This window comes from Bipolaris zeicola, assembly GCF_000523435.1.
Source record: "Bipolaris zeicola 26-R-13 unplaced genomic scaffold scaffold_446, whole genome shotgun sequence".
NCBI classification, from domain to species: Eukaryota; Fungi; Ascomycota; class Dothideomycetes; order Pleosporales; family Pleosporaceae; genus Bipolaris; species Bipolaris zeicola.
Window position 1 is genome coordinate 1 of NW_006912495.1, and position 9,670 is coordinate 9,670.

At 47.3% G+C, this 9,670-nt stretch overlaps 5 protein-coding genes across 5 annotated transcripts; 3 read left to right on the forward strand and 2 right to left on the reverse strand.

Annotated features, from left to right (window-relative positions):
* Positions 1 to 331: 331 nt before the first annotated feature.
* On the forward strand, positions 332 to 756 carry COCCADRAFT_10149 (uncharacterized protein; the record flags this gene model as incomplete). Its single annotated transcript, XM_007720309.1, has 2 exons — positions 332 to 488; positions 557 to 756. 2 exons carry the CDS (start codon positions 332 to 334, stop codon positions 754 to 756), a joined length of 357 nt encoding a protein of 118 aa, XP_007718499.1.
* A 1,214-nt stretch (positions 757 to 1,970) lies between these two features.
* On the forward strand, positions 1,971 to 3,687 carry COCCADRAFT_42004 (uncharacterized protein; the record flags this gene model as incomplete). The annotated part of the gene is made up of 2 exons (XM_007720310.1): positions 1,971 to 2,138; positions 2,188 to 3,687. 2 exons carry the CDS (start codon positions 1,971 to 1,973, stop codon positions 3,685 to 3,687), a joined length of 1,668 nt encoding a protein of 555 aa, XP_007718500.1.
* A 1,613-nt stretch (positions 3,688 to 5,300) lies between these two features.
* COCCADRAFT_10151 (uncharacterized protein) lies at positions 5,301 to 5,945 on the reverse strand (the record flags this gene model as incomplete). Its single annotated transcript, XM_007720311.1, has 3 exons — positions 5,301 to 5,486; positions 5,534 to 5,644; positions 5,727 to 5,945. 3 exons carry the CDS (start codon positions 5,943 to 5,945, stop codon positions 5,301 to 5,303), a joined length of 516 nt encoding a protein of 171 aa, XP_007718501.1.
* Positions 5,946 to 6,219: 274 nt separating this feature from the next.
* Positions 6,220 to 6,917, reverse strand: COCCADRAFT_112334 (uncharacterized protein; the record flags this gene model as incomplete). The annotated part of the gene is made up of 3 exons (XM_007720312.1): positions 6,220 to 6,279; positions 6,328 to 6,797; positions 6,854 to 6,917. The coding sequence occupies 3 exons, from the start codon at positions 6,915 to 6,917 to the stop codon at positions 6,220 to 6,222; spliced, it is 594 nt and encodes a 197-aa protein (XP_007718502.1).
* A 2,090-nt stretch (positions 6,918 to 9,007) lies between these two features.
* COCCADRAFT_31265 (uncharacterized protein) lies at positions 9,008 to 9,536 on the forward strand (the record flags this gene model as incomplete). The annotated part of the gene is made up of 2 exons (XM_007720313.1): positions 9,008 to 9,478; positions 9,531 to 9,536. 2 exons carry the CDS (start codon positions 9,008 to 9,010, stop codon positions 9,534 to 9,536), a joined length of 477 nt encoding a protein of 158 aa, XP_007718503.1.
* Between the last annotated feature and the right edge of the window lie 134 nt (positions 9,537 to 9,670).

A 9,670-nucleotide genomic window follows, 5' to 3' on the forward strand; every position in this document is an offset into this window, starting at 1 on the left:
TAAGAAAGATACTTTAGATAGTATTTAATCTACTATCTTAATATATATGAGTTTTATTTAGTTGTGGTAGAGCTGTACACGTAAAGAGGTGCGCAAAGTTGGTGGGGTGGCCCGCTCGCTTGTATGGCCCGCTCGCTTGTAAAACACGTTATCGCGTTTTTATCTAGTGAATGCTACATTTTCTCTCTTCGAACAGAAAGACTAGCACAGCTCTCGCTAATCATACATATTCGCTCGACATACCCGGTGCGCCCTGTCCCGCACTATAACACGCCTCCCCAAGTCCATTGTACTAGCATCTTTTTCCCACATATCTTTTCCCTAGAGAAACATGGCTCCTAGCAGTGCTGCTGCAGAGCGAGCTCCGCTACAAGAGTGGTTTGTCATCTGCCCGGACTTTGATGGTGTGTTGGAGAAACGGCTCAAAGTGCGGCCCGAACACCTCAGTCGACTGAAACAGGATCCGGACGATTTCTGGCTGTGGGGCGGTGGGTTCTCTTTTCACCTACGTGACGGTCGCAATCATAGATTCACAAACTAATACGTAAGGCGGTAGGACCCATGCTTGAAGAGCCAATCCAGGAAGGCAAATCTACACCGCCAAAGATGAAGGGCTCTGCTATGCTGGTTGGAGCGCGGACGCGTGAGGAGGTGGTTGAGCGGCTTAAGAACGATATCTATGTTTCCGAAGGCGTGTGGGACTGGGACAAAGCGCAAATCTTTCCATTCAAGAGCACGCTGAGGAAGGCATTGTAGGATCGTTGCAGCCAAGGCGTCGGTTCCAAGGCCGTACAACTCTAAAAGTGGTGAGATCTAGACTAGCAGACAGAATGAACATGCGTTCGTATCTAAAGTGTACTTGGCGGACTAAAACAAGCACGTGAATTCATGCTAGGTTTACGGTTTAACACGATCCCTCAGGACACAGTAATCACCATAGCTCGCCTGATATCTAAAAAATCGACGACCATATATTTAGAATGCAATTATGCTGGCGTGACGGGATGCTACGATCACGTATTCAAGAGCGCAGTTGCTCAAGCGTCGATTGCTATGTCCGTGGACTGAACGTCTATAGGGCACTGACTACCTCAAACTCCAAAACGACACAGCTCCGTCACTACGAGTCTGATGAACAGTGCAACTGAAACTACATAAGCTTGAAGAACTAGAGAAAGCCAGATACATATGTACCAAGATGGATGGACCGAATAATGCTAGGCGGTACACATGGCCACGGAGATACCAAGCCGTGCCGGTACCGGTAGTGTTTCTAACCCCATCTTTGTTAGTTTGAGGCCGCCGGCCGCTGGATTGGCTGGTGCAATCTTGAATCCAGTCTATTTAACTGACAGGACTCCCACGTAGCTACATGGTAGTAAGTTGAAAAGTAGCTTACAAGGAGCTAGACTCAAGGGGATATAGCTGATAGCCGGGGCGAATAAAACAGGCCCGTACTTAGCAAAGAACTGGCTATCTGCCTATGCAGTTATTTATCTACTCGCCGGTTAGAGATTTATTAGTAGGGACCTGACCGCTGTTCGAGCGAATCGCAGATTCTGGGTGCATAGGACCTTACCCAGAATCTAAGACTTACCGAGACGATACCAAAGCACATTCAGCCCGTTACAATATCAGGGTAGCTGGTTCGGTTTGTTATATTAGTACAGTCCTGAATAGTCAACTCGCCACTGAGACTACCCGGAAACAGGCCTGCTATCTTCACCCTGGAGCCATTCCTAGATATAGGAAAAATCAGAGGGATATGCATGTAACCAGACCTAGTCTACATGTCGGACAACCCCGCATGTAGTGAGCAAACTAAGACTTCAAGGGTCTGCATGTGCATGAACTAAGACTTCCATACGCATATAAAGAGGACAACAGAGATACATCACTACGTACTTCAGTCGCGACCTGCCACCGCCACTGTCGAGCACAAAAAAAACTTCTCTTATCCTTCTCCCAAGATGTTCCTTACGTGTTCGGATGGGCAAAGCCCAATAATGAAATACGGCGGCCGAGTTCAACTCTTCCCTTTCCCAGAGCGACAATGGCCGAACAGGGTTCTTGAGACAGCACCAGTACTATTTTCTACGGATTTACGAGACGGGAATCAATCCCTTCCGAATCCCATGGTTGGTGTTAAAGAAAACTCACGAAGACTATGCGCTAATCGCAAGCTAGACGTTTGAGCAAAAGCTCTCGTTATATAAGCTCCTTGTGTCAATCGGATTTAAGGAGATTGAAGTAGCCTATCCATGCGCTAATCAAGTTGAATTCGATTTTGTCCGATATCTGATTGAAACACCTGGTTTGATACCTGATGACGTTCTGATCCAGGTCATTACGCCATGCCGAGATGAGACGATCAAAAAAGCGGTAGAGAGTGTCCGTGGTGCAAAGCAGGCCATCATTCTCACTTATTTGCCCAGCAGCGATAACTTTCGGAACACGGTGTTAAACATATCAGAAGATGAATGGGTAGAGCGCGCTCGTCGAGGAGCAGCTTATGCCCGTTCTATCACCAAGGAGTCCGACGATCCGACAGTCCGGAACACCCGATGGACATTCAATTTCGCGTTTGAAGACTTTGCAAACGCCCGAATGGAAGCTATCATACGTTGCACCGAAGCTATCCGAGCTGAGTGGAATCCGTCCAGAGAGGAAAAGATGATTATCTGCGTGCCGTCTAGCATGGAGGCCTCCACTCCGAACATATTTGCTGACCAGGTTGAGTATCTATCCCGAAACATCTCTCACAGAGACACAATTCGCCTTACTGTCCACACGCACAACGACCGCGGTGGTGCCGTGGCATCGGCCGAACTCGCTAGTCTAGCCGGAGCCGACCGGATCGAAGGGTGCCTGTTTGGAAATGGAGAACGTGCTGGCAACATGGATTTGGTCGTGTTTGCGCTGAATCTTCTCACCCAGGGCATCGACCCTGGTATTGATCTGTCCCGTTTAGACGAGATCCGTAAGGTCTGCGAAGATATTACCGGAATACCTGTCCACCCCCGCACACCCTACTCTGGGGCATATTATCTAAAAGCCTTCAGCGGAACCCATCAAGACGCAATCTCCAAGGGCATCCAGCTCCGCACGTTAGCCGCCAAGAAGGCCGGACCTAGTGCCGTGTGGCCGGCTTGGCGCGTCCCTTACCTTCCGCTTGACCCAACAGACATTGGACGCTCGTTTGAAGATGTCGTGGGTATCAATAGCCAGAGTGGAAAGGGTGGTGTAGCCCATGTTATAAAGTTGGGGCTAGGGCTAGACCTGCCACCTAGGCTTGCACACGTGTTCTCTAAAGCAGTCAAGGATTGGTCCATTCGATTGGACCGCGTATTGTCATCTGAAGAGGTTTGCACGGCATTTCTCAGGGAATACCAGGTTCAAAGTGCTGCTGAAAGGTCGACTGATGACGTGATCCAGACAGTCCTGCATGCAGGAAACACACTTGTTGCTGACCTGGGTCAACTATTTGATTTGCCAAGCCTTTCAGCAACGATTACCTCCCATAACCTTATTGACGGGTTTGCGAGCTATGCCGCTAGCTATGCCGCTTACGCAGAAGTTAGCCCTGAAGAATCAAAGCCAAGTCTTTGGGGAGTCGGTCTAGGTGCAAGTCTACAACAAGCAAAGTTGTGTGCTGTTATGTCGGCACTTTGTGTAAGTGGTAGTTAATCCATTAACTGTTTATGAAGAAAATAGCTGATCTGCCTAAAGGTTGGAGGGTACATGCAAGATGCTTTGCCAGATCGCTTTGCACAGCCTAAACCCATTATAGAAGGCGGCCTCTCCTTCCCCAAAGAGGGCTATGTTGGGAGCGATTAGATAGCCTGTATAATCTCATTTGCGTTTGAAGTATACTATACTTTCTTCCACGATGCTATGCCCAGATTTCGTCTAGTGTTCAAGTTAAAATCATTTCCTAGATATCGAAGAATTCCAACTAAGTAGTAAACGTCTTGTAGCTAGATCCTAGATTGAGTTAAGCTGAAGTTTGAAACAGCATTTGATGGAACATGGGGCCCAGTTCTGGTCATCAGGGTTGTTATGAAGCGTGGGGGATAAAGAACCAATCGTTTTCAATTTCAGTGAGTTGGAGACATGCATAAAGTGTTTAAGACGATAATCTTCCAGTAGACATGGCCTTTTACACCCAGTCGCAGTTGAGAGCACCAAGTTCTCATTGTTAGCCGTTGACTTTATGGCAATAAGCTTCGGATTCTATAAATGAGTGACGTGTGCTACCAATATTGCCTACTTCTATAAGTATATTTCTTTACAACGCACCAATGAAATATTCTAATTCAGATAAAGTAGATTAATTATGTAATTTCTAGAGTATGTTTTTTACCCGTAGTTATGTGAGTTGTGGCCAGTCTCTTTGCATCTGCTACAGTGCACCAGAGCCTGGCGGCTGACACTCGATTGCTCTCCTCCTTGACGCTCTTCATGAGCAATCTGCTGATCAGCCTCACGTTGAGCGAGTAGATCCTCTCCAGCTCCCTTTGTCAGCACTCCTTGCTTCTGTATCCGCTTCTTCTTACGCTGCCTACGTTTTGTTGCTACCTCATTAAACTTCAGGCTGGCGATCCAATTGCGCATTGGCTTAGCTTAGAAGACTATTACCTTAGCCCCTCCATTAAGCTGGTCAGTCGCCGCAATAACTGAAGCTGGCGATGAGTTCTTATGCTTCAGAACACGATTGCGTATTAACGTTGATTGGGCTTCAAGCTCGTGTACCTTACTTGGTGTACAGGCTCGTCAGAGAACTTCTGCGAGAACTGGAGTAGTTGGTGTGGTTGGCATGCATATTTGTGTGTCAAGCCTTTATAGAACAATTTTTGACGTGAAGTGTTGATCAAATGCTACCTTGAACGCTGGCAAAAAGTCAAGCCTGGTGCTATAGTTGATATGGCGGCGTATTAGATTCTCCACCTCGCAGCTATATGGGCGCCTTTATGGCGAGAAATAGCCCACGTTAAGAGGCTAGAGTAAGTGAGATGAGTGCGGTAGCATGCAGAGTGCGTAATTAGATGCTATTTTCTTTGCAGGTCTCTTGAACTCAAGAGATTAGTGGCTCTCATGGCCATCAGGGATGTTACCGACGGGCGCCTATAACATGCGTCTTGGTGTGAGCGCCAAAGTGCTCTAGCCATGCAACACCTAGCACGTTATTCGTTCAGCGATTATCGCTAGCCGCGATCACCCAGTCGCGCGGTATTTATCTCTGTTTCTTCGCATCAGGCAGAGAGATACTGGCCAGCGAAGATGAGGAACAGTAGGACTGTCTAGCCAGCTGCGTTAATCACTGCGATCAGCGTCACCCACTCACGATTGCTTGGCTCGACAGCTTTCAGTATGCCTCTCCTCTCTACGTTTGTCATAACAAGCTGAGTCGTGATCTTGCCCATCATTAAGTCGGCTTCATCAAAGTTGTAGACGTCCTCATCACCGATACCGTACTTGGCCTTTGTCTGCTATATAAGCTTAAATCAACTCTTGATTAAGCTTGGGTCTTCACAAATAGCTCCTTGCCTATCGTACGCTCCATTAAAACGTGTCGTAAGCCTATCTGTACGCTTGACAAGGTTGCGCGGCCAGTGGACGCCAACCTGGCCAGCGCCGCGCGCAACTAACAGTCTATCAGCCATATCGCACACAGCTGCCTAGATAGACAAGAATCCACGTAATTTTAGGTCAAGTATGTAACTGACTACCACATTCTCCTCTGGCTTGGTGAGCTTCTTTGAGTTAGGCTGGCAATCGCGTCGGGCAGGTACACCAGCGCGTCGGCTGCGGAGCGTTGTGTCGGCTACATCGTAGACTGCTGCAGCAGAACGACTGTTTTGGGCTTGCTTATTATCAACAGAAGAGACAGCAAGCTGGCTTTCTGCTTTACTTGAAACCAATAGAGGAGCACTACGTCGAGCCATGATACGTTAAGATTGAAGAAGGGAGTAAATTTGATAAGATGCGCTGCACGCTTGCGACATACATTATAGCTCTTTGCTAGGTGGCAGCAAAGGACTGGGTACATGATTTAGTGGAAGAATGTAAGGTAAAAGATATTCAGGTTGCTCAGACGCCTTCTTTCTTCAGTCCCATACTAGCGATTGCTACATGAAGTTTGCTGATCAGGCAGCGCCTCCTCTGATCTGGTTGCGGGATCGAACCCTGTACTCTCTGTTGGTTTAAAACTGTGTTCTGCTACAATACTTTCCTGAATGCTTTCAGTGCGTCCCGTATGCTGGAGGTAGTGGATAACAACTAATTTAGAGTTAGTAGTCTGTTCCAAGCAGTACGCGTACATCTTACATTGGGGGTGTCGAAGATGCTGAAATGATTCCCTGGAGTTTCCAGTACCTGGCTAATGAAGTCCCCCTGATAGTTTTCCCAGCCTAAATGTGGCATGCTGCGTGTCCAGTCCAGAAAGGAAGTCTCTTGGGGGTTGGCCATCGGAATGCGGGAGCCAGCACGAATCAAAGTAACAGAAAATGGTACCGACATATGTGCTCTGCAAATTCCAGTAGCACAGTTGTTCCAAGAAGGCAGTTGCCGTGCATAGCGCAAATAGGTCGATCGAACCAATGAGACAGGATGTTTATCCTTTAGTTCTGCCACAACTCCAGCTACAATGTTCTCTTGCAAATCCATATCAAGTCCATGTCTTAGTCTTGTAGGGTAGACGGAATCTATTAAGATGATCCCAGCGACGCGAGGTGCTTTTGTTTCGTTGTTTAATATCTGTGCAATGTGCACAGCCAGAATGCCTCCAAATGACCAACCTAAAACAATTCAGGTAAAGTTCTTTTTATCTTAACGATTGCAGGATATTTCTTACCCCCTATGAGAATGCTACCGCGACGCGATACATTTTTAATTAGCTGAACATAAGCCTGCGCCATATCAACCATACTGTGCCAAGTTCCTCTATGGGCTCCCTCTACTTGCGGGTTGTATATTCCATATACGCGACAATCCAGTGGCCCTAGCTGAAAGTAGTCGGATATCGAGCCACTTGCATTGTGAATCAAGAACAGTGGTGGTAGTCCTGACAACAAACGTGCAGCATCCTGTATTAGGACTGGGTTTGTGCTATACATGTCAAGCTTGAATAACGATACAGCAAAACTAATATCGACGATTGATGGGAGTACGGCTACAGAAAAAGAATGAGTCTTGCCACTTTAAGGGGTGAATGTTCTCTATATACCCGATGATCAATGTGGCAAAAAGAGATTCTATATCTATTCTGCCCGATAATCTATACTATGAATGCATTACTCCCAGACATTCTGCTGATATCAGCGTAACGGACTGCACTAATCCATGTAGTGGGGTTTCTCACCGCATACCGGCTCTAAACTAGTGAAACCGGCAAATGACTGTCGCAAAAATTACTCCTTCGCGTAATAGTTCCTCATCCGCATGCAACGGGCTAAACGCCCTTTGGTAGAGCTCCTCGATGATATCTCGGTGCGCGATCATAGAATCCGGCTTTCACCCGGATTCTACCCATCCGGCCGCGATTCAGACACAGCGCTCAGACATGACACTCAGATCAACTGGAGAGCGTATTTCTGCAATCCGTACGCAGATATGAGCTCTTAAGTAGTTAGCTGTCAGCTCTCAATGGGACACAATCTTGTTACACCCGGCATTGCCCTTGGCATGGCACTCTCTTGCGTCCAGCCCCTTACAATACCAGTATCCAGGCCCGATTCATCGCAGTAACATCTAGATCCCCCACGGTCTTATCTCGATCTCGATCTCTCACTGTTTTATCATAATCCCCAGACTTTACGCTATGTGAAGATAATTAATGTTGATGTAACGTATAGAATGAGCGAGAAACTTGATGAACTGTCACAGTGTTTACAAGGTCGTAGAAGTAACGAGTTCAACTAAGCTAAATCAACAAACCACTGCAACGGCAACAGGCCTCTTTTTTCGAATAGTCTGTATAGACGCCTTAAAGCTTCTTCTCTTGCCCCTTTGAGAAGTATTGATAGCTTTTTGAAGTTGTTGTGCAGCCTTGCGAGCCGTGATCCTCGAGGTCTTGTCCATAGCCTTTTCCTCCTCCTCCCTCTGCCTCAATAGGCTCACTGCAAGCCTCATTTGACGCCTCTGTTCCTTATCTCTCACCATCGCCCGCCTTGCCTCATCGCATTGCCTTACTGTTTCAGCCTTTTGGAGTTATAGCTGCTTCTCCTCCTCCTCCTGGAGTCGTAGGCGATCGCGCGCCTCATTTACCTTCCTTGGAGACCAGAATACAGCTCTACCCTGGTACTCCTCAGCCTCCTGCAGAGACAAAGGCTTCCCTCGCTTTCTGCGTAGTCTCTTGTTAGTTAGCACCTCTTGTAGGCCCTTAACCTCATGCTCAAGGAGCGTTTTTGAGGCTGAGCTTTCAAGCTCATTTGTTTCCTTGATCCTTCATTATCTCACGCAGTATGCGTTCGGTTTTCCTCCAATTAGAGGTACTTGGCACATATAACTTACTGTCACTTAATAGAATAAAGGTTATCATCAAAACGTTGTAGTATAATCTCAGGATTCAAGGCCGAGAGGCCTGTAGCCTCAAAGGCCTTTTTGATCGTTGTTCCCTTGAAGGAGGCCTGTCAGGCTTGATAGAAGAGGGGTAAAGAATCCCTATTACTTATGGATACAAGGCCTTGGCTCCTATCCATGAAGGCCGAAACCAGACTTGCTAACAATCAATTTCTTGATTCATTTGATTGATTCTTGATTGATTCGTCCAAATCAATCAAATCAAATATAGAGCGGGCATGCTATCAATCAAGATCAATCTGAGACTTTAGATTGATTGATTTGATTGGTCTTTTTGATGGTATAGCGTCCATAACAGGTAACTCGCGATCGACTTTTTGGTGTGGTAGTATTTGGTCTGTGCTGACTGTATTGTTTTGATCTCGACTCTCTATACAATAGTATTGTCAATACCACCAAAGAAGCAATAAAGATTATTTTGTCTAACATGCCACTCCCACACGCTCGCCGTCAGCAGAAACGCGTAAGCCGTGGCAGTTCTGTGCCTGCAAAACGTCTTCGGACAAGCAGAGGGACTGCCTCGCAACCCGTCGATATCGACGCGACCCCAAGCCAGATCAGATTTTACGCGTCACCATACGAAACCCTAGCTGCAGCCACAAGCCAGGCTACCGATACTACTCTCATCGAGCCCTCCCCGCCGTCTATACTACTGAATGCCGCTATTGTCGCGTCTACTAACGACACTGACGCGGCAACGGCTTCTACGGCGGATCCTCTACCAGACGAGCCAGCCACCGATCTGGATAGCCATTTCGCGGATGACTTTGAAGGCATCAACTGGGATACTCTATCAGCATACGGGAAGCCTCCACGTACGCTCAAACATAAGAAGAGCTGGGTCTTTCAGCACGGCTATCGCGTCGCGTCTCTCAGAGACTTGAGCCGTACCTTCTGGGTCTGTCGACATTGCCATCAACACAACGCGGTAGGGATTAAATATATCCTAGAGGTGACAAAATCAACCTCAGCGGCAATTACCCACCTTCAGCTAAATCGCCCTGGGCACAGCTTTGATCGTGCTGGCAAGAAGGCTGGGCTTATTCTACCAGCGGGCCAAAGGTCTCTACAGTTTATCAATCAGCAAGGC